This window comes from Sturnus vulgaris, chromosome 2 (genome assembly GCF_052056855.1).
Source record: "Sturnus vulgaris isolate bStuVul1 chromosome 2, bStuVul1.hap1, whole genome shotgun sequence".
Classification (NCBI taxonomy): domain Eukaryota; kingdom Metazoa; phylum Chordata; class Aves; order Passeriformes; family Sturnidae; genus Sturnus; species Sturnus vulgaris.
Genome location: NC_142244.1, coordinates 57,919,781 through 57,943,648, shown reverse-complemented (window position 1 = coordinate 57,943,648; position 23,868 = coordinate 57,919,781). Strand labels below are relative to the sequence as shown.

The 23,868-nt window shown below is 38.0% G+C and overlaps 1 protein-coding gene across 1 annotated transcript; it reads right to left on the bottom strand.

Moving 5' to 3' along the window:
* Positions 1-4,234: 4,234 nt before the first annotated feature.
* On the bottom strand, positions 4,235-23,526 carry SUCLA2 (succinate-CoA ligase ADP-forming subunit beta). The gene is made up of 11 exons (XM_014868812.2): positions 23,393-23,526; positions 21,894-22,077; positions 14,244-14,343; positions 13,885-14,047; positions 11,086-11,214; positions 10,553-10,691; positions 9,058-9,219; positions 8,834-8,976; positions 6,459-6,579; positions 6,066-6,154; positions 4,235-5,037 (listed from the first exon to the last, which is right to left on the bottom strand). Exons 1-11 carry the CDS (start codon positions 23,477-23,479, stop codon positions 4,963-4,965), a joined length of 1,392 nt encoding a protein of 463 aa, XP_014724298.1. The 5' UTR covers positions 23,480-23,526; the 3' UTR covers positions 4,235-4,962.
* Positions 23,527-23,868: the final 342 nt, after the last annotated feature.

Here is a 23,868-nt window from a genome sequence, read left to right as displayed (position 1 = left end):
AAAAAATCCCAAAACAAACAAAAAATCCAACACTGTGAATTTCCCTTTAGGAAACTGAATTATCAGAAATGTTGAAAGTCCAGCACATAGTGCCTTAGACTCTATTCCTGCACTCTGAATTTCTGCTTTCCTACAGCCAAGGAGCTAATTACTGCCTGTGAAACCAAAGACACCATCCTGAAATGACCTGCCCTGAGTCACAAGACCACAACTCTTTATTAGGGAAAATCTTTCCCTATTGATGTCTATCTGTTGCTTGCACATTTAATCTGTCTCTTAGACAGCTGTAAAGTTTCTTCTATTTTAACACATGAAATTTGGAGTCATGTAGAAACAAACCAAAAAATCCCTTTATGAAAAATCAATTCTCAGTAAGTTCTGTTCTTTAGATTTTATTCTTGTGAGTAAAATTTTTTTACTGGCCTCATATCAGCCACCACACTTGAATAACTTTACTCCTCTGTTCCCTGTCCCTTATAGTAAAAAACATTTCCTCAGGATTTCCTGGTCATTAAAGGAAGTTGCTCAGCTGGAAATGGAAGCGGAGAAAAAAGTCACAAACCAAGCAATAGAAGTAGCTTCTTGCACTTTAACACCTACTTGAAGAAAATCTTTCACTACATTTTAAGAATTGCTTAATTATGACATAACATATCATACAAAACTAATGATCCCAATTGTCTTTTTAAAATGTCATTTAGTTTGCAGAGTGTTTCAGCAATTCACCTGAAATGAAAATAAGCATGCCTGATGTGCTAAAGCTCATCTGCAGAATAGAAACTCCAGGGTGCAGCCAGTGCCAGTTTTGAGTGGGTTTTGCCTCATTTGGTTCTACCTCTGACTAACAATACTCCAAACCCCAAATCACTGCTGAACAGGAGAGTGTGTTGTGAGGCATCATTGTTACTTATCCAGATCTAACACCTTTCCAAGGCATCTCTTACTATGTCAACATTTCACCTGACCCTTGAAGTCAGGCCCTGTGATGCAGAACAGCAGTAACTCAATTTCAGCGATATTTACAGCTCATAATAAGTTTTGCAGTCAATATGCACCAAGGCTGCCAATGTCTATCCAGGCACGCTGGAACAGCCAGGCTTCAAATTAAATCTAGTGATGAACTCTTCTTTTCTCAGGTGTTTGGTTGTTCAACTGCCAGGCAACTTGCTGGGAAGAACAGTTGATGTCTCCTCCTCCTCCCCCTTTGCCCCAAGCCTCTGCTCACTAGGGAGGTCAAGCTGCATCTTTTTCTCTTCCCTATCTGCCCTCACAAGATGAAAACCATCTAACACACCTTTCTCGAAACCCCAGCCAGTGCAGACATTTTCTTACGCTGCAGCTCCCCTCAATCGGGGTACTGCAGTTGAAGACACCACCTGCAGCGATGGCCTTTGTTAGGCAAAGAGGTTAATCAGGATTTAGAAGCAAGCCTTGCTAGACTGAGACACAGGTTCCTGACTACAAAATAGCAGCAATTCACTGGCTTCTGCCTGGAGCCCCTGCACAGCTCAAAGGTGAGCTGCTGCTTCACGCACATGCTACATTGACTTTCTCCTTTGTATGAGCTTCACATTTGAATTTAAGTATTTATTTTTCAATAGTGTAGTCTTAGCTTGCAATTAAGCCTCCATTAAATCCAGGGCTACTCTTTCATCTGCACATGGTAAGAAGCCAGCTATAGCTACTTGAAGTTGAGCAGTTTCACTTCCATGAAATCAGTTTTCATCCTTGCTGCAGGGAGTTTTTTTCCAAGGTGTTAATATACAGGCTTTCACCCCATATTAAATGCATTAGATCCATTAGTAGTTTGAAACACAGCTTTATTCCCAACTTCTCCAGAGCTTCATTTTTTATACTTTTCTTCCCAGCTGTTCAACATTGGAATCTAGCATAAGAATTGTTTTAACCAAATTTGACTACATCCCCCAACAGTATCTATACTACCACTACTTAAAATCCTACTGTCTTTTTTTCAATGAAGGTCAACTCTTTCACCAAAGAATCACAGTAGAAAGTGGATTAATACATTAAATAAAAATTGGTGGAGTAGAAAACACATTTAAAAATACACTCAATATTTTAGGAAGTAACTTAATACTTGATATTTAGGTAGTATGTTTGACCCTTAAGTTTCACCAGAGCTGACTTCAAGCACACTGGCCAAAAAGTGCCCCGAGTCCAACACTTGGAGCTGCTGTGGAACACTAGACCAGCTAATTTCTGAATTTCAAGACTGGTAGTGGTTCCATTACTCTTACGAAAAAACATTTGCTTTCATAATATTTCAAAAGCAGTTACAAAAATCTACACTGGTAACAACTGCATCAAAAGACAGTAAATCATCTAATATAAACTACTGCCATTAAAATTCCTGCTCATCTGAAGCTGTCATCTGTAAGAAGTTGTTTACACATTTTTCATGTTTTGATGATGTTGTTAGGAATTTTGCTTCTGGCTGTACAGACTAATGTTAGCAAGTCTCTGTTCCTACACACTTTTTGATTATTAATATTGCAACACAGTACGGATAGGAGGTTGTCTATAAGGCTTTAAATAAATTCTGATCCATCAGCTTTGGGCCTTTATATTATCAACTACACACCAAATGAACTAACATTGCTGGGTTGCAACGTGCTTTGATTTAGGCAAAACAGTGAAGAACGTTTAAAACATACACATAATTAAAAGGTCCCATAGCACTCTTATACCTTAAAGCAACCTCCATATGCCTACTTAGTTTCAAGATACTTACCACAAATCAGTCAAGCCCTAACTGTTTATTCACCATGTGAAATACAAAAGAATGTTTCCAGACCCATGATTGCAAAGGGCTGTGCCTGACACCCATGCACACCACATATGCTGTCCTGGTCACAGTCTTTCCTACTACTGGTCACACATTTCCCATGTCTCTCATCCTGTCTGTAATACCATCTTCAGCCCCTTACTACCAGTTCCAAAGGGGAATTCCATTTTTTCCAGACAGGAAGTATTTGGACTACAAATATTCCACAACTATTCCACATTCATTGTTAAAGGAATACTATGGGCTTTAGAAATACCAAATTGCAAAATACTGCTTTGACAAGTCTGCTATTTGTAAATACATTGCTGAGAATATCAGTTATTTTACATTCCTCTCAAAACTGGACATGACTTGGCCTTACTCAACTATATTTAACAATTATATTTAACAATTCAAACAGGGTATAAGCAAATTCTGCATCAACAGTAGGATCCAGTTTTGCATCCATTCCACTACAGATTTGTGTGAAAAGCTAATTTCCATTTAACATTAGCAATTCACAAAGATTTCAAAGTAAATTGAAAAAAAACTATAAGCAAACACACACGCTAAAATTAATTATATTCTCTAAGTTATTCAATGCTTAACAGATGTATTCAAACTAGTCATCTCTGCAATTCAGTTCAAGGCTACTGAATAAAAGCAATTCCAAGCACATCCACAAGCCCCATTTAACACACTGGATCAACAGCACACAGTATCCAGTTGTGAGAGAACAGCCAGGATCAAAAATAATCCAATCAAAATTTGGAGAGAGTTTAACTTCTGCTGATTTTCTTTACTACGGCCAAAAAGATTACTGAAATATACCATGCTAGTATAAATTTTTTTTCATTTAATACCCCACTTCTTCATAACCACACAATTGATTTTCCCACATTTCATATAATCCTTTTTAGTCCTTAGTTCATAATTGTATGATTTCCCATTCTGAATTTCCACCACAGAAGTGGCTTCATTATTTCCAGATAAAACAACATTAGCCAAGAAAATAACATTTCAAACAAAAAAGGCTAGAAAATACAAACAAAAAATGAATGCTCACTTGAAAACTAAACAGTAAATGGATCGTCATCCAAGTTCCAAGTTCAGTGTAACGTGAAAATCAACTAAAGTGACGAAAACTAATTTTTTTTTGTTAGTAGATGCAGTATTTCCCCAAGAAGTAACAATTTCCTGCATATTTATTCATGCAGAGATGAGCTATATTTTAGCAAGATATTATACACATGATATCTGTCCAAGCTTTTCAACAAGAGTTCACATGGTTTTAATCACACAGTGCATTTCAGGGAGGAAAAAAATTAACATATGACAATACAACTTTACTCCTAAAAAGGGTTTAGTTTGCTGTCTGAAATTATGGCTTAATCCCTGACTATATGCAATTTATCAAAATGGCAACATATAAAATAAAGACAGTAAAAGTTATGGGAGATATTTTATTAATGTACAATTTTATTAGCGATGTACAATAGACATTTTAATTCTCTATTTATCCTGTCTTCTTGAAGCTTGGTAAATGCTTGTTTGCATATAAAACTACACAATGCTTTTTCATGAGGACCAGAAATTGTGAAAATCTAAGTGCTACAGTATATTTTGTAGTGATTTAACACGTTGTCCAGAAGAGTTACCAGCCACTTCAATGAAGGACTTCTAAAAATATTTCTGATCAAGTTCAAATGCATCTGTTCATAAATAATGATTTGTTTGCTCATGTCCATTATACTGCTAAGTACAAATGTCTCCAACATAAAATACCGTTTCAATATATTTTTCCACATGGACAACTAGATAATCCAGTCATATTTACTTTTAAACAAGGCTAATACAAATTTACAAGTAAAGTAACTTCAAAATTTATTCCGAATAATTATTTTTTCAGAAGCTTTACTTTGGACAACGCAGAAGTATATTGCAAGTGACATTCTGCAGCAGAAGCTGGAGGCTTGAGAATAACAACTAAGAAAGAGTAAATATCAGCAATACACACTTTTACAAGAATTCTGACCATTCTGAATGTTAACATGAAAGACCAGATGCTTCAGTTTGTGCGCCTGTCAATCAAAACCTCCACACAAAAAAATTAAAAATTTCCCACAGAACACAGTATTTCAGAGAACGTGTTAGACACTGGCATGACATTTCCCAGATCAAATTGGCAACTGAAATTTAACATCCACATGAGCTTGTTTTGCTAAGCTTACTATTTCAGACAGCTTCACCACCTGAAAAACAGAAAATAAAAACTTAATTTCAAAACAATCCTAACTTGACTAAGCTGGATCAATCTTTTTAAACCGAATAATAATATCAGGGAATCATCAGTAAGATATTAGAGGGAGTCAGGAGTGGGATTACTATTTAGCTCAGTACTTCTTAAACATTTCTAAATGAAAGATAAACAACTCTTCTAGAAAACATTTCACAGAGTTTAAAAAGTCTGTTTCTCATTTAAAACAAAGTATCTTCATAAAATGCTAAGTTTTAAATATAATGTGCCACCGTGTTATTTTGCAAGGTGTTGAGGTGGCCACTCACAAGAAATCCTACATATCTAGAAGCCATTTCTTCTCTAATTTTTCGTTGCAAGCATTTCTGGATCTTATTTTGATACCTTAAGCAGCCTCATCTTCTCCTGTACAATGACTAAATCTCTCTGAATTATTTCCTGCTTAGAATGAAATGTCATAACTGATTAAGTGGTTCTTTGGGAAAAGAAAAATTCCTAAGTTTCCTCATGACACAAAATCCACCAGGTATCTTCTAATTTTTTTGCTGTACATTTCTAGTACAACTTTCTTTTCCACAAACAAAGCAAAGCAACACACACACAAAACAGTATATCTCAACATCTAATTATCTTATGAGGCCACATGATGATCAACTATGGTTTTAATCATGCACGCTGAAATAAAAAGAAGTGCTACATAGCATTTTTCAGCCACCTCAATTTAAGTATTTTCTCCCAATTAATAAAGCTAAGCTCTTAGCCATTCCCCCACCAAGGGGAGTGGCTGACCTGATCATTGATCCAGTTTTGGTTTGTGGGGTTTAATAGCTTCTGACCGCACCGTTGCTCCCCTGACAAATAATGCACCTACTAACTTGCATAATATTTGCTTCAGGCACTGTAGCAACCGGCACTGGGATTTATCCTGAGCTACCTGTAGCTGATTGAACTGAGTTTTAAATTTTCAATACTCCGCAATAGATGCTATGTTCTGAAAAGAGTATTCATAACCAGCTATCTTACCATTTTTGCAGCTTCATCCAAGTCATCACATGCAAGGATTTTGAGGCCACTAGCTGTTATCAAAGCTTTGGCATCATCAACTCGTGTACCTTAAGAAACAGATAAAATGCCACTTTTATTGAACAGAAGATTACTACTGCTACTACCTACTAGTCTCATATTTCTAGGAAGCCTCTTCGAATAGTTAGTGAATAAATCTAGAAAACAACATTAGAAGTTGAAAAGCAGAAAGTCACTTCTTATTAACTTGCCTATCTTCACCATCTAAATTCAAAATTTGCTTTATTTCCCCATTGACTTCAACTCACAGGCTGCGTGCTACACAGTATATAAGCTCAATAACACCTGTCAATTAGAGAGAAATATATTAAAATATATATGAAGCACACTCACCTTGCAACCGTACCACAATAGGGACTTTCAGCTCCAAATCCTTTACTGCTGTAACAATGCCTTGTGCTATAACATCACATCTCATAATGCCACCAAAAATATTTACCAGAATAGCCAGTACCTACAGAACCAATGACAATATTCACATTAAAAATGGCCAGAGACACATAAGATGAAAGCAACACACAGCCTTCAGTCTAAGGATAGTTCAAGCTCTTTAACTGTATTAAGGGACTCTGCAAAAGACAGAACATTTCTGTTCTATAGAGCACCATCAACCAAAGCACAGTTCTGTAGAGTCACATACAGCAGAGCTGCTACTTCAGGGAACTGTATTTGTCAACTCTTTCTCTTTCCATTGCTAACAGTACTCCAGCAAAGGCACCCCCCCCCCAGTAACTCCACATACTGAAAAAAGGAAATTTTTAAAACTCATACACAAGACCCTGTTTACATAGTTTACTTAAAAGCCAGCATGTTAAGAGATAAGTTATTTGAAATACATTTTATACAAGAGGATTAAGCCAGCAATTAAGGGAACTCAAGTGGTAGAAAGGAAGGTGAAAGATGAAACAAAGCAGGAATCAAAATGGGTAGACAGCCTTAAATGACAAAACAAACTCAACAAGACTAAACATTCCTGTGCAACTAGTTCATAAACAGTAACTTGGTTCCCATTATCTTTCAAGTAAACCAGCTCATCTGTGTGGCATTGTTCTTGCTCCTGCTACTAATGGGCAACTTTGACTGGCACCTCAGAATGCTGTTCCAAACAAGCCCTGAACTGAATCCTGAGTGCAGTCCGTGACAGCAGTGGGCTGCACTGCTCTGTAAGTTTCAGCACCAGGAATCCCAGCTATAGTTTTTGGTTGGTTTTGTTTTGGTTTTTTTTATAAAATAGTGAGCAATTGAAAGAAAGCAGAAAGGAAAAGTTGTCTTAAGAAGTCTGTTTGGACACCATCTGTCCACACATCAGCAGAGAATTTGCATTGCAAAAACTTTCCCCAAATCAGCAACTCTCAGATTCTGCCTTGTTTCTTCTCTTCTCTCTGTAATTCAGGTGCTGTGACTGTATCCCTCATTGTTCCCTCAATTTGCTGAAAAAATGTGAAGAAAGAACAAGGCTTATGAGGATGGGCTGATGGAGCTGGGGGTGTTTAGCCTGGAGAAAAGGCTCTCTACTGCCTGAAAGGATGTAGCAAGGTGGGGCTCTCGCTCCTCCCAAGTAACAAGCAGTAAGATAAGAGGAAATGGCTCCAAGCACCAGGGGAGTTTTAGATTGGATATTGGCAAAGATTTCTTCCCCAAAAGGGTTGTTAATCATTGGCACAGGCTGCCAAGGAAGTGGCTCAGTCGCCAACCCTGAAGGTATTTAAGACTTGTATATGTGGTGCTTAGAGACATGGTTTAGTGCAGGACGGAGCAGTGTTAGACTTATGGTTGGACTCAATTTTGAAGGTCTTTTCCAAATTATTAAATGATTCTGCAACACACGGAGCATGTTACAGACCCTGCATTTGATAATAAATCTTTCCACTGAGAAAGAGACTAAGCTCCTATAGAGCTCACCATTTGTTTCTGGCCCTTTCCAGAGATGATCAAGTGGTACACAAAATTGTGGTGCAAAAGTAGCATATCATTAGCAGGTCTCGCCAGTCATTCCCATCTTTTACAGTTACCCCTTCTCAAATTATTTTATTTAGTTTTAAAAAGCCCCAAACTACCAAGTTCCCCCAGGATAAGCACCTCTATGTAGACCATCAATCAAGCCTTCACATTATTTTTGTGGAAAAGCCCTTCCTCTAGTTTCAACCAATTTATTATTTTAATAATATTCAAGCACTTCTGATAAATTTTTAATAGGATAAACATTAAATCCCTTCCAAGTCCCTTATAAACGGGACTTACATTACATAGAATCAGTACCTTAGAAACTTGTTTGTGCACAGCACAGCAAATATTCATCTCTACAACTCTATGCAAAACACAGACCCAGCTGCAAAACTGGTCCAAAAGAAAAAAAAGTGGAAAATCAACTGAATATTGCTTTCTGTTTAAACGGCAGACAGTGGAAGTTTCTGACTCTAAGGTTTTGGGTAGATTGAAATACAGCTGTAATTTCAACCAGAAGACACAAAACTGTCTACTCAGTACACAGCCAAAAACTCTATCACTTAAAAAGGTAAAAAAAATTCAATAGATCATTAGGCCTCCTTCATCTGCACCACGATTAAGCTAAGATTTCCATCTTCTTTCTTTCTAATTCTGTGTTTATAAAAACATGTTTTCTGGAGAACATGCAATAAGCATTGTCTTCCAAATCATAGCCTGTTTCACCACTGTGTAGCACCTTGATATGCCAACTCTTCCCTCACCTTTTTATCAGAGGTAATAAGCTTAAAGGCTTCTGTCACTTGCTGCGCTGTAGCACCACCACCAACATCAAGGAAGTTTGCTGGAGTTCCGCCGTGAAGTTTAATAATATCCATTGTGGCCATAGCTAAACCAGCACCATTGACTACACGAGAACAAAGATAACATTTAGGAATTCAGTTTATACATCCACTAGGTTATTTAAAATTCATTAAATAGTACATACCTAAGCAGCCTATGTTTCCATCCAACCCTATATAGTTGAGATCTGCTTTTGCAGCATCCTTGTCTCTTTGGTCTTCCTGTGTCCAATCCTGCATATCAAAGATCTTCTTCTGACGATAGGCTGAATTGCTGTCAAAGTTTATCTTTGCATCCATACACATCACTGAAAGGGAAAAAACCCACCATTACTAACCATCATTTAATATCAGAATAACAACTCAACTGCTACATGAATGTGTCAAAGTATGTAAAGTCAAACTTGACATGCAGTCCAAACAAAAAGTTTTGTTAAAAAGACACATGTACCACTGCTAATAAATCCAAGATTCTTTCCAGTTTCCCCATATAATCAGTTATGCACAAAAAGGGAAGATAACTGTTTCCTGAGACACTCTAAACCCAAAAAAGCTTACAAGCTCTTTGTTAAATCTTGGCAAATTTTCTTACATCACACTGCAGCCTGGAAAAGAAGGGGGAAAATGCACCACCATAAGTAATTAGCATAAAATTAATCCTTAGAGAAGGTCTCTGATTTGAGCTTTGTTAATCTATCTTAGTTTTTGCCTTCAGAATAAATATATGTAATGTGTGCATGACTGTAAGCACACAGAAACACAGTGAAGAAGCGTCTGAGCTGGAAGAAAACGTTATGAAAAAGCACACAGAAGTAACTTTACTTAAGATTTAGCAAGCAAAAAAGCTACAGAACTGAGTTTCTGTCTGTACAAATGTATCACTTCATTTCTATCCCTCAGTGAAAATTCTATAAAAATAACAAGGCACGAGAAACACATGGGAAAGACTGGTCTATACTGACCACTTAAGCATTATTAAAAAAAAACCAAAAACACACCAGTAACAGTAATTACACACTTTGATGAGAGAGATACATTCATATTTAAATTTCAAACAGTTGTATCTGAGTTCAAGTACAAATACTCTCTACAGGCTTATTTTTTGTAGAGTGGAATTGGTTGCGATTGAACATTAAGTAACTTCTTCAACTGGATTGCTAAAAACCTGACAAACATCAAGATATTACTTAAACCCCTACAGTCTTTCAATATATCACACTCCATCAGTTATTCAAATGCCTGAGTCATAAAGGCAGGAGATTTCTCGTGGTTGCTTCTATTCTGGTTATCATCACAGTACCAATTCTGGATACATGAAATGGCTCAAGTTTCCATTTGTGAATTTTGAAAAGACATGATTTCCAGGAATGCTTCATCCTGGGAAGATGTTCTCTTTATTAAAAAATTTAAAAATTAAAAAAGGAAGTTACTTACACTTAAGATCAAACTTAGCAATTAAGAGCAGATTCCTACTATATTTAGATTCTCAAATTTATCTGCTTTATTAAATTTGTTTTTCAACATACCATGTTAATGCTAACTTCTCTTGATGCATACAGCTGAAGTTTCATCAGTAAGAAGCAACCAATATTTACAAAAATGTCAAGGTGTTACATGAAGAGTAGGAATAAGAAACATTACCAACTCCTGATGCATCTTCCACCATAGGATTTATTTCTATCATGGTAGCATCATATTTCAGAAAGAGATTATATAATTTGATCATATTTTCAGCTGCTTCATCCACCAGATTAGGAGGAAATCCCATTTTCTGGGCAAGCTGAAAGTAAAAGAATGGTTATTGTTAACTCATTTTCATTAGCTATTACCTCCATGTCACTTGAATTTGTAGACCTGCCCTGTCTACTAGGGAAAAAAAACCAAACTCACTCTTTGGTTTGAACAGATTGTTTTCAATACAGAATACTGCATTTATCCTAAAAAAGAGCTAATAAAAATTTATCAGTATATGCCTTTGCACAGCTGTACAAAAACTAGATAAAGTACTGCCATGCAGTTGGATTTACACTGTTAATACTTAAATATCTAATTCAAATCTGTTTCAAACAAGGGTTTTAAGACAACTCAGCAGATTGAATGCACACACGCTTTACAAAAATTAGAAGCAACCCTCCCATCCTCAGTGAAGTGTACTTTCCCACATTAACAATTACCCTAACAGCTTGCTCCTTTTTTATGCCTTCTACTATATCGATGGGCTCCTTAATTATCGCCTCAGGATTCTCTGCAGCAACATCTTCAATATTAACACCACCCTGAGAACTGCCTATCAGCACAGGACCCTAGAACAAAAAGGGAAAAAAAAAAGCATAAGTACTTTTTTACCACTTTAGTTCTTTCCATAAGATATTTCACAGCAATAAAACCTTTTTTGTTGAAAAATTTTTTATTTGGGCATTTTTCCTGTATGCTCTGATGAGAGTGTTACTATCTACTCAATACCTCCATATAAAACTTTTAATAATACTTTCCAAATGTGAAGTGTATGTCAGGTCCACTTTCTTTTAACAAGGAAAAATTTCATCTATAAAGCAGCAGCCAAATGATTAACACCAACATACTATTTTTACATTTTCATAGAAAGATTCAACTTCATAATCACACACATTTTATCTTTTAGGTGTCACCAAAGAAAGTGTCACTACCTTCTCACCTCCATCTTCTTCACTCACTCCTACACAAACACAGATCGAATGCCAGGCATTCATTCATTCATTCAGCCATGCTCCAACTCCAAGGACAACTGGAGAACTGCAGAACTCACTGATAAATTACTGCAAACCATACCTGCTCAGTAGGACCACAACATTCAGTAACTAAAGTTACAGAACTGAAAGTAAGTCAGAGCAAAACAAAACAGCACTCAATTATTCATTAATAAAAAGAAGTTAAGAAACCAGAACTGACAGCATTTGCAGCTGAGTTTATTTTTGAAAAAGGCAAATCTCAACAAACATATGAAGGACTCACTACCATGGAACCTAAAAATCTCTCTGCCAGTTCACAGTAAAGACATACTTGGATCTCTTCAACCAACCTTCCCTTATCACCACCCATGCATGGATTATGACCTTGGGTGTACTAAGGCAGCATTTCCTATAAGCCAAACTCGAAGATTAAACAGCCTTATAACTGTTGACAATTAATTACAGAAAATGTGATGGTGGTTCAGAGAACATGCTTAATAACCACACCACTCCCCTCCCACTACCATCTTTCCAAATGGAAATATGTAGCTAGCAAGTTAACCTGCATCTAATAGCAAGGTTCAACTCAATGAACATTTTTGGATATTCTTATCTTGAACTATCAGTCAGCGACAAACTGATCATAAAATAACTCTTCGTTGCATAAAACTGACCAAAGTGAACAGTTTTGCTTAAAACACAAACCCCTACTGGTGAAAATTATCCAAGTCATAAAGTTCCAGTTTCAGCTGACTTTTAATCATTTTTCCTCTCCTTAAAGATAGAGGTTTTCAACAACATCAGGAATAAACACTGTGCCATTCAACCTTCATTTCCTTCTTTTGAAAGGCATTTTCTCATCCTAAGCATCCTATACAAGTTACAGTAATTACAAGCACATCTAAAAACATGACTTATAAAGTCAGCAGTAAAAACAAAGCACATCGCCATCAAAAGGCAACAACCCACACAGTATGATTAATGTGTGCTAATAAGACTTCTTTTATACAAGAGCAAGAACAAGTCATGAAAACATGATTCCCTTCCTTATCTAATTTGCTTCAATCAGTTACAGTAAATTTTATTTCCATAAGCATCATTGCTTACTACTTACACAATTTTAAGAGTTTAAAATCTGTTCATTTACAGCATTTTAATGCCACCTTGTGGTGCATACGGTAACTTTTGAATCTTCCCTGCTCTATACCAGCACACATCACAACAGAGGTGCCCAAGTCTCATAATTAAACACAACTGATACTTTCCTAACAGAAAGAACACTAGGGAGGAAGAAAAAGGAACAAATATTTAATTCCTAATATGGCTACCAAAAAAAAATACAAATAAGACTAGTCTTCTCATTCCTCCACAGGAAATCATTTAATTCATACTTAAATATCCCCTACTTACAAAAACCAGTGCCTCTGCAAACTCTTAAGCATCTGAGCAGACCAAATCCAGTTTTTGAGCTTTAGCAAATAAAGTTCCAAGATCTGCTCCAAATCCTGGCTTCATTAAAGTTACTTAGCAATTCATCTTCTACGCTCCAAATAGAACACTTGCCTGTCAGAAAACACTGACACGTTTCAGTAACCACATTTGAATTGTAGCCTAAAAAACTACATACTCACACATACAGCCCATGCATGCAGAAAAGGCTGGCTTTCATTTTCCTGAAAGCTCTGAAGACAGACCTCTAGGCACAAATCTTCTTAGCCATTTCCTGGAGAGCATCAGTATAAGAAAGCTACTAACACTCTCAAAATCAAGGGACATACCAGTGCACCTCTAGGAATCTTCACACATTGGAGAAAAAGGATGCTGGATTTATGCAGGACCATTTGCTCTTCCACAACACTGTCACTTATCCTGTTTCTGACACTCAAAAATAGGGCGTACATGCACATATATAGCTGTATTTTTAAACTAAATTGCATAATCTGGTAGGCAAATGCAAATTAAAACCAAAATGAAAATTACCCCCTTATTCTACCCATCTCCCCTTTGGCCATGTGACTCTGAACTTCAGTTGAGGCTACCAATACTCATTTATTATTCTGTAAATTCAAATTGTAGCATTACATTTTTACAACATCTGAAAACAAAGTCAATTATATAGTCAGATATACTGGAAAACAAAATTTAGCTTGTATACTTCTAATTTTCAAAAGCAAGTGAACAGTACAGTAAACAGTTTTGTTTATTTAAAAAAAAAATCAGTTGTAACAAGTTAAATAGTTTACTTCTATTTCTAATATTACTCACTTGAAAAGACCTTTCCATTGTTATGGCAAAATAGTATTCTCTCCTGGGATATCTGCGCTCACAGATAAATACTTGATTGCATATCCTGCCCTTCTCTCCTGTCTGCTTGGTAAACAACTTCTTTCCAATCATTTGGGAGGAGACAGCTTTTGCTTCTTCTGGACTAGAATAAAAGAAGCTCAGAATGTGACAAAGAAACTGCCATAAAAACAGAAGTAGCATTAAAAAAGTCTTATCTAATTTTTGTTATTTTAAGGTTAATAATTAAAACACTGGTTTTAAAGAAAGCAATAGGTTCAATCCATAATGTGAAATGTTGATGTTTTTCCACTGTATTGGATAATTTAGAAAGAACTTACGAAAAAACTATTTTCACTCCTCCTTTGAGGCCACCTTCAAATGTTCCTTTTCCTCTACCACCAGCTAAAACCTGTGCTTTTACCACAATATCCTTTGAACCTAGAACAAAAGAAAACCCAAAAATTTGTCATCTAACTACTAAAACAAATTGCTTCAGGTAGAAAAACAAAGGCTGCTTTAATTTTATTCCCCCTTCTCCACACCCACCATTCAAAACACACACGTGTGAATCGAAGCCTATATTGTAATTCACATAGATTGTTCCAAAAATCTCAAATAATCCACAATTTGCAGCTTTAGGCTGTTCAGTGAACAAACTTTGGTGAGTCAGTACCCGAAAATGCTGATGTTCTGATCATCTTCAATACATGTTGGAGTCACCGATGATTAAACACCTGCTAAGAAATAGTTAGCACCTCACAGATTATTAACAAGATGAAAGTGAATATCTGACACACCATATGCAAGGTTTTCCTCAAACACCTACAAATACCCTGTAGCTGTAAACCATCACCTTCCCAGCAACGATATGTAACTATAGCACTTACCCAAGTCAGCTTGCCAGGTCCACTCTGGCCTCCATCCAACAGAGCACTAATGCATAAGCTTGAGTGCTTTGCAGAAGTCAGAGGCCTAGACAAACTCACTATTCTTCCCACAGAAGGCAAGTAAGCCCTTTAGCTGGCTTTAACTGTTTAAAAATCCTTTACAAAACATTCTTTTAGTCAGGGAAAACTGGGCATTTGAGTTTAAAAAGTAAAGTGTGAGAATATAACAAAAATCAACTGGGATATTCTGAATTGTCATTGAAAGAAAAAAAAAAAACAAAAAAAAACAAAGAAAAAGAGATCATCAAGTCATTTAAGGCAACAAAAGAAAAAAGCTGAAGTTCTGAGTTATTATTCAAGTTCACTTATACAGAGTACAGACAGCAGCCAGACTGCAAAATGTTAAGAACTGCCCCACTGACATTTGTTCAGCACATCCCATTTTCTCTCATTCCACCATCAGCCACTCTGATACTTCCAAGCCAAAAAAGAACTTGCTGTTCCTTTGGATGTTAAAAGAGAACCATGGAAATGCCTAAGAAAAATTACAGTAAGTCACACAAGACAACTTTTATGCAATTACTTTAAGTGCAAAGCTTTTTTTCCATTTCCTTCACTAAGTCCAGAAGATAAAAAGCTGCATCTACAGAGAAGTTTTCAGAAAAGCCATGAAGTTCACCCCCAGGCACCTTCTCTGTAGCAATTATTTCTCCTAGCAATAAACACCAGAAACTGAACTGTCATTTGAATGACATCCCAACTGAAGCTCTGGTAAGACCTCAGCTGGAACATATACTGGGCAGAGGAATTCTCTCTGATAGTATTAAGACAAAAAATACAAATGCTGAGGGGAAGTGAGGAGTAATGGACTGCAGAAAATAGGCAGGCTAATAATTGCCCTAAATAGTATGTTCTTTTGTTCTTAGGCAGAGTAGTGGGCTAAATGCACCACTTCCCTGATCCTGCATGATATTTCTTTAAAAAATTATGCATTATAATACTTTGTCATCATATAGACATCCAAGAGTGTGAGAAAAACAGCTTCTAATTTTTCACAATCAGTTTTGGCTGTAACATCATTGGACTAACCATTATGCAACAATTGAGTCATTAAATGAGCAGATTACTAATGATCTGCAAATTGTTTACCTCTAGCACTGCAAACTAGCTGCTTGATTGCATAAACAAGTTGGAGGCTTATTTGAGCAGCTATGCTTACAAGCAATTAAGCTGCACAGATGTACCTGAAACAAATTTAAGATAGTCCCAAGAAAACCATAACCCATCATGCAGAAAGTTCATTGTTCAATAAACACCTTTTCCCACAGCTCCTATTAAAAATGACTCTAAAACAAGAGAAAGTGTTTGGTCACACACCTCATCTGCAGCGTTCCATCAGCAGCACTGTGACACAATCTGACACAAGAAAGAACTGCTGATACACAGTAACCCAAGAAAAAAATTTGGAAACGAGCAGCTACCACAATTTTCTACTCAGTATCAACAGCTGTGTACTTGTTTTTTGCTTACATGGCTTTGAAATAGTGCTAGGCTTGTGTTTCAAAGAAAAATAGCAGTTTCTGCCCTAGAGCAGATACCCACACACAGTTTATGCCACAGCAAACACACCACCACAGAAGTCCCATCCTGCCTCCAGCCCTCAGCTTTTCACTCCAGCCTCATTTCTTGTGCCAGGAGAAGCACTTGTGTTATCATGCCTTGAAGCATACCAGAACAGTGATTCCCTGGAGGCAAATGCTCATCCAGCAGACAGACAGTGCTTCTGCAGACTTGTGCACCATGCGACAGGCACATGCACACAGGAACTTCAGTGTGCAGGAATTCAGCTTTCAGCAGGAGTAACAAATTGTAAAGCCTTAACACAGGGCACCAGAACACCAGTACAACTCATGTGGGCAAGCAAGCTAAAGGTCAACGCACGAATCTCAGAAGAAGCATTTGGTAAGCATCACATTTCCATGTTAATGGCAGTCAGCCCTAAAAGCACATGTAAGTACAATAGCCTGAAAAAACTAGGAAATGCTTAGAAAAATTAAGAGTAGATACCGATGAGAACAGGTGTCTGAAATCAGAACACTGACTTAGCATTAATCTGTTCAGGACAACAAAAATCTATACATTTACTAATACTACAGGTTTCACCTTCAACAATCATTTATTAACTAGACAGTGAGAGAGTTACACAGTCAACAAACAAAATAATTTTCACTTCTATCAGTAGTATTAGCTACTTTTTTGGAAGGAATAATTTCTGATTCTATAACTTAAGCTTTCAAACTGGGAGAAAGATCAATGCATGCAGGCAAGCAGAAAGACACACATGTAAAATACAATCTTTTAATAAGCTTATTAAGAGGTAAGAAGGGTCATTGTTCCACTGTATCTCTGAAGTTTCCTGTGCAAGTGAAAAGTCCAATGATTACAGCAGACAGGCCTGATTAAAATGTCCTGCTTTACAAATTTCCACTTTCACTTTTTTCAAATCACATTAATTACCACTTCTCTGCCCAATACTATCTGTATCAGAGATACTGCTTTCCACATACTACAGACACCTTCAGAACAACCATGCAAGCCTAATCTCTTCCGACAGGACAACAGTAAAGGGCAGTCTCAGGTTTGTACACAAGTGTCGATCAAGTTCTCAACTACCATTCAACGGCAAACTTATCCTGGGAGAGACAGACCTGTAAGTTGTGCTTCCATCTGTTTTTTAAAGTTCTTCTACCAGAAAAGGTAACCCTCCATTTATAACACAAACCACAGTTTTCTTGTTGCACAGATACAAAAAAACTAAGTTTAAACAATACAGATGTATTTACTGGCATTAGGAAGAGAAAAGATGGGTTTGTAACTAATAACAGGAGTGTTAACATAAATAATATGCTGACCCTAATTCTGTCAACAGAGCAGACAATCTCTTCAAAGTACAATGTCTGCATTGCATTAGTAAGTATAGCTATTGGGAATTTAAACTTCAAAATAACGTTTTTTCAGCATTTCAAACTTTTGAGCATTGGAAGAGGCATTGCATGGAAATCAAAAGTATAACTAATAAATAAAGGAAATAATTACGTGCCAGGAATCATCATATTTTCACTGAAATGACCGTACCAGTCAGGAGACTGAACAAGATGTTTTGCTATCACAAAATATCTTCTACACAAATACTTCCTGACATTAATCAACTACATCAAGTTCGTCATCAGCTCACAAGACAGGTTTGGTTTTGGCAACAGCTTAATCAAGCAATTAAAATACAGAGGTCAAAATTTGAATGTGCTGGCTATACAAGTTTATTTTAATTAGTGAATTATCATCGACCATATGTTCTGATATTTTAACTTCAAAGGGGTGAAACGCTACAGAAGAAAGCAAAGGCTGAAGCAAAATGTGAGATTCAGATGCCGAAAAAATAACATTTTTGCCAGAATGTAAGTAAATGTTTGTTTTCTAAACTACTACTGCTGTTTATCTAGAGATTTTGGCCAGGTTAAGTAGGAACATAATTGCATGACGTTTTTAACACCTGGGGGATTTCTGCTTAAGTTTGCCACCTTAGATCATCATCTATGTCCTAGAGCAACTGAATAAACATTGGAGTTTCAGACAACCTAAAAGACATCAGGAACAGACAGATAATTACCAACAAGAAAAACTGATAATGGCAAAACAACCAAAAAAATACTATAAATAAAAGTACGACAGACATGAGTTTTCACTACGACCTAGACTAGAAAACCCCAAAAACTTAAATCAGACAGCCAAGGTGGGTGTGGCATCCATTAAGGAGAAAACCATCCCAGCTTTTTGCCACAGTGCCTGCAATATGTCTCTTGAAGAGTTAATAAAGGAAAAGCCAGCACTTTCCTAGAAAATAATTGCACACATTGTACTAAGCTTTATTTCTGGCTTCTAAGCTTCTTTAAATCAAGCCTGGGATCAAAATTCTATTCATAAATCTACCCAGGTTTACACGTTACTTTTAAAAAGTTTTTTTAACAGATACAAGTTGTATGTTTAAGCAATAGACAAAAAAATAAATAACACTGAAAAGTACTTAAATAATTTTTACAACATTGAAAAAAAAAAATCTATTAATCATGTAACTGTCAGCAGGAATACAGCAAAACCAATTACTGGAGCCATTCTGTAGAAAGCATACCAAAACAGAACATTGTTTATAAACCACAGGGACATGGAGCAGCACTGGACCTATTAAACTCCAACAGTAACAGCAGCAGACTCGATTCCAGGAGCTTTCAGTCTCCTTTCAAGAACTCTGATGTAGAAAGGTGAAATGTTTTGCATTCACTCTCTCAACACCTCTTATTTTATACAGCTTTGTATTTTACTAAAATTTGACAGTCTGTCATGCACATAAAGCTGTGGGATTCATTACCTGAAAATCCAACAAAACCACCAGCACACAAAAGTGATTTCAAGATATTAATGTCTTAAAAAGTCTTACTTCTCAAATCATTATGAATAGAAATAGATGCTATTAAAAAAACCCCAGACAAGCACAGAATATGTCACTGCCTTCCACTCAACTGTAACCAAAGGAAGGTATCAGGAAGCATCAAAACTTGAGTTACAACAATACATTGCACCTATGGAAGTGTCTCTTAACAAAGAGCAATGTTAATTTCAAATAGTGTGTTCTGCTTAGCTATCTGCCATCACACTGATGAAGCATCTGTTCACCAAACAGTCTTTAGGTTCATTAGCCATGTTCTTGGTAACACACACATATCAGCTTCTCAGTCAGAACTGGTCACAGTGCTAGCTGGAATGCACACATGGCAAAGAGTAAACCATAAACTTGAAGGCTATCAAGTCATGCTGCAGTCTCTTATCAAAACTTTGGAACAGAACTTACTCAGCTCATTTTTTTCAAAATTTAAGCGAGGTGCTTATGTAACACTGATGTACCTACAGCCACAGCTAACCTATGATAATCTCTGTTAACAAGAAGTTTGCATTCGCTATACATTGGGATAAAAATTTACCCATTTCTAAGGGAAGTATTTGCAAAAGGAAGAAATCCAATACCAAACTCAACCTTTAGTCAGAAATCTGCTCTGTGTAAATTTACCAGGAACATGTGGATCGACACTAGAGAAACTGAGCAAAGAGTGTTACCAACTGTTTTTGTAATGGTCCAGACAAACATTTAATAAAACAGTTTAGCACATAAAAAGAAACAGAAAATAATTTCATATCTACTAGCGGCTACTTCTACACAACAAAAATAAACAATGAGCAGGTGGACCAAGAAAAGTTTTTTTTTTCATTCTGACAGAGATTGGTTTGGTTTGGTTTGTGCTTTGTTGATTTTTTTTTTTAAGTACTAAATGAAAGCTAGCAGCTAAATGCCTACAAAAACAAAGAAATTCAAAACACTGGAGCAAAGAATAATGCCATCATTCGGAATGAGTTCTGGACATGTTTTGAGTAATGCCTCAAAATCTCAATCTCCTTCAGTGTGCGTTCTCCTTTCGGGAAGTTTTCCCTTCCTCATCTCAAGTACCAAAGAAAGCCACAGCACCGACTACACATCGACTCCAGCATAAGTATCTGGCTGACAACCAGAAGCCCTGAATTCCTTTACCGAAGGATGCCAACTCACACACTTCACAACTTCATTCTTTTAATCCCCAAGAAATTGCCCAGAGTCACATAGTCCAGATAAGAGACATGCCTGTGATGTCACAGGGATGACACAGAGCTATAAACCAGCAGCCAGACATACACTGCCGTAGGAGCACCCCCTGAGCAAGCACAAAACAAAGGAATCCTGACCTACTACTTTCTGGGCTGTTGATTAAAAAGGAATAGACAAAAGTTCTCTCATTTTCCTCCAGCAGTATCTGTGCAGATATTAAAGTAGAGAAAAGGGGTATGCCTGATTTGGGAAGTTTTGACCATGCTATAAACTCACCCTTACCAGAAAGTAAGGTTCTGAAGTTTATACCATTCTCAGAAGTATTTTAGAAACTTCCTTTCATGTTAATGAAATTTTTATAATTTTGTATCACTTAGTCTCTAAAGGAAACAAGATAAAGAAGGTATCTGACAATATCTGGGACATCATATCTTAAGGAAAAGCAGCTTTTCAATTTTTTTCTATCTGACAAAACAGCATAACTTGCTCTATGAGAAAAAATACCATTTTTTCAGATCTCATTTCTCACATTAAATCTACATAGGAAACTGAAATGAATCCAACAAAACCTATAACTTCAGGAATCACTATGAATGTATCCATCTGGAGATGAATAGAGATTTGAGCATTTGCATAGGAGAAAGGAATATGACAACCAATATTCTTCACTAAAACTTTGTGACAAGCCTAATATATTTTTCCAGGGAGGAAAAAAAAAATACCAGCCTTTAAACTAAGAAAACCCCCCCAAAAAAAAATTAACCAACCAAAAAACCCCCACCTTCTAATACCTGGCACAATAGAAGCTAATTTCCATATTAAATCCAAATTAAACAAGATTTAACTAGGACACATCGTAGGTGAAGTGGCAAATTAACAGGCAAAGTCCAAAATTAAAGCCCAATTCTAAAGTGCTTAAATGCTCAGCAAATGAGATTGGATACTTTTTCATCAACAAGCCACGAATTTAGCATCAATTTAGCCATCAAAGTCCTCCCCTCCTGTATGAAGTAGCTGCATTCTGCCAGAAAAGCACACTCACAAAGGAATAGGATTTTACTCTTTTTTTGTAGCCTAAAGTAAAGTATGGTTTGCATCTTCTGTTCTATATGAGATCTTGTCTCCACCACTGAAACCCTTCACACAAGATTTCCTCTAACATTGCTGAAAGCAGAAAGAAATCCAGGATTTGTACACAGTCTAGCACTCATCACAAAAAGGTTTAAGTAGTTATATTAGTCTAATCTAACAGAATTTATACCTGACCTACTCCTTCTTAACGAGAAGAGTGCTTCACAGGGAAGGCTCTCTTAAAGAGAAGGTATATTCAGAAATCCAAGAAAGACAGAAAAAGTAGGTACACATTGTATCAATCCCATGCCTATGTGTATATGTTCTTTTTAATATTATACCTATTTCTTTTGCTATTTTGTAAGCTTCATCTGGTGTATTGGCAACCACTCCATGTGGAACAGAAATACCAGCCTCCTTCAACAGTCCCATGCTCAGGTATTCATGGAGTGATAGCCTCCTCTGTTGCTGTTGTTGCACTTGAAACCCATGATTATTGAGTATTCCTGGACTTCCAGCAAGTACCTGAAGGAAAAGAATAAAAAGAAAAAAAAAAGAAAACAAAAAGAAGAATGTGACTGTTGTGACAAACTAGTCTCTTTGTTTAGGTTAACAAAAGTCTACATATTAAACAGGTATACTTTAGTGTACCAGTGCAAACACGTGAACATTTAATCCTACCCTTCCACATTGGTCATTCATATCAGGTCTGCATTTGATTTTGTGAGATTTTATTGGGCAGGGGGAAAGAGCTGGTGAAACTACTAGCACTGACAAGGACTGTAACACAAAACAACAACAAATGCAAAAAACATTTGCTGCATTTTTTGCATTTCACTATATGCAAATAAGATCTTAATTTTATACACAAATAGAGCAAGAAACCTACTGAATTCAGCTAATCCATGAACACAGATGAGCACCAAAAGACTCACGGTAAAAAGATTACAAAAGAAACTTACATACAAAACAAACTTTTGCATTTATTTTTATTTTTTTAGCATGTACCATTGGCACAAGCACTGCAAAAATCAGCCTGTATTAGGGAATTTCTAACAAGCTGGATTTTTTTAGGCTTCATTTCACTTCAAATAAAGGAAACAAGCAGACGACACATGAGCTTTAGTACAGCATTGCAAGCTAGCGAACCGACACAGGGCCTGGGTAGCCTCCCAAGGATTCCTTCTCCAAGCAGGACGTCCTTTCCTTGGCACGACCGCAAGGAAGGGAGAGGCGCTGAGCGACCCGGCGGCCCCGGGAGGCTGCGTGTAACCGGAGAGGGGCACTCAGGGCGACCTTCCCCGGTACGTGGCAGCAGGAGAAAGGGGCAGCGGCGTCACACACCGTGTCACACACACTGCAGCCTCCCCAGCTCCTTCGTGTCACCGCTTCCCAGGGGTGCCGCAGCCAAAAACAAGCCCGCACCCCCGAATGGCATCCACGGGAACCAAGAGCAGAGCCTGGCGAGGTGCGAGCTGGAAGCAGAGCTTAGCTGGCACAGCCCGAGCTCTTCTAGGAGCAAGGTGACGGCGGAGATGGAAACACGGGGACTTCCAAGCAAGCTGGGGACGGGGGCGCTGGAAAGGAAGGGAAAAGGAACCACGCAGGGAAGACTTGCCACAAGCAACAACAGCGGCTGCGGGGGGCCGTACACCAAAGGTGAGCGCAGGGCTGCCGGCCCCGCCGCAGGGCAGGGCAGGGCAGGACGCGGCGGCAGCGGGCTGAGACGGACGCTCCTCTCGCCGGCGCTCCGCAGGGAGCGACCTCGACCACGAGCCCAGCCGGCCCGGCCCCGCTTCAGCCCCGGCCCAGCCCACCCCCGCTCCCGAGCGGCCGCTACCTTCCCCGCGGTGGAACCCAGCGAGGCGCGGAGGCCGCTGCCCCTCAGCCCGGCCGCCACCCGGCTGCAGATCATGGAGGCCGCCATGGCCGAGCCCCTTCGCCCTCGGGTGCCCCTGGCAGCGCGCACGCGCCGCTCCCGGGCCGGGGCGGGGGCAGGAAGCGCTCGCGCGGCCCCGCCCCCGCAGTGACGCCCGCCCGGCGGCGGAGAGGAGCGGCCCTGAGGGGCGCTGCGCGGCCTCGCGTTCTTCCCACCCTTTTTGGTTTTTATAAAGATTAGCTTTGCCCCGTCAGGATCCTAAATGAGTTGTAATCCATCCACACAACCTTCCGACCACATCGGCCTCGGTTGGCACCACCTCTGTAAAGGGAGGAAAGGAGGACAGCTCCCTTATGCCACGCCCACACTCCCTCCCGGTTCAGCCTCAGGATAGAAGAACTTTTAGTATTTTCACTCTGAGGATTACTGTTTTTGGT

Coding starts and splice junctions, on each gene's coding strand:
- SUCLA2 (XM_014868812.2), bottom strand. CDS start 23,479: ATGGCGGCCTCCATGATCTGCAGCCGGGTGGCGGCCGGGCTGAGGGGC. Junction 14,344..21,893: donor CAAAATAGCAAAAGAAATAG/GTATAATATTAA, acceptor CTTTTGTTCTAG/GTTCAAAGGATATTGTGGTA. Junction 10,692..11,085: donor AAAAGGAGCAAGCTGTTAGG/GTAATTGTTAAT, acceptor TTTTACTTTCAG/CTTGCCCAGAAAATGGGATT.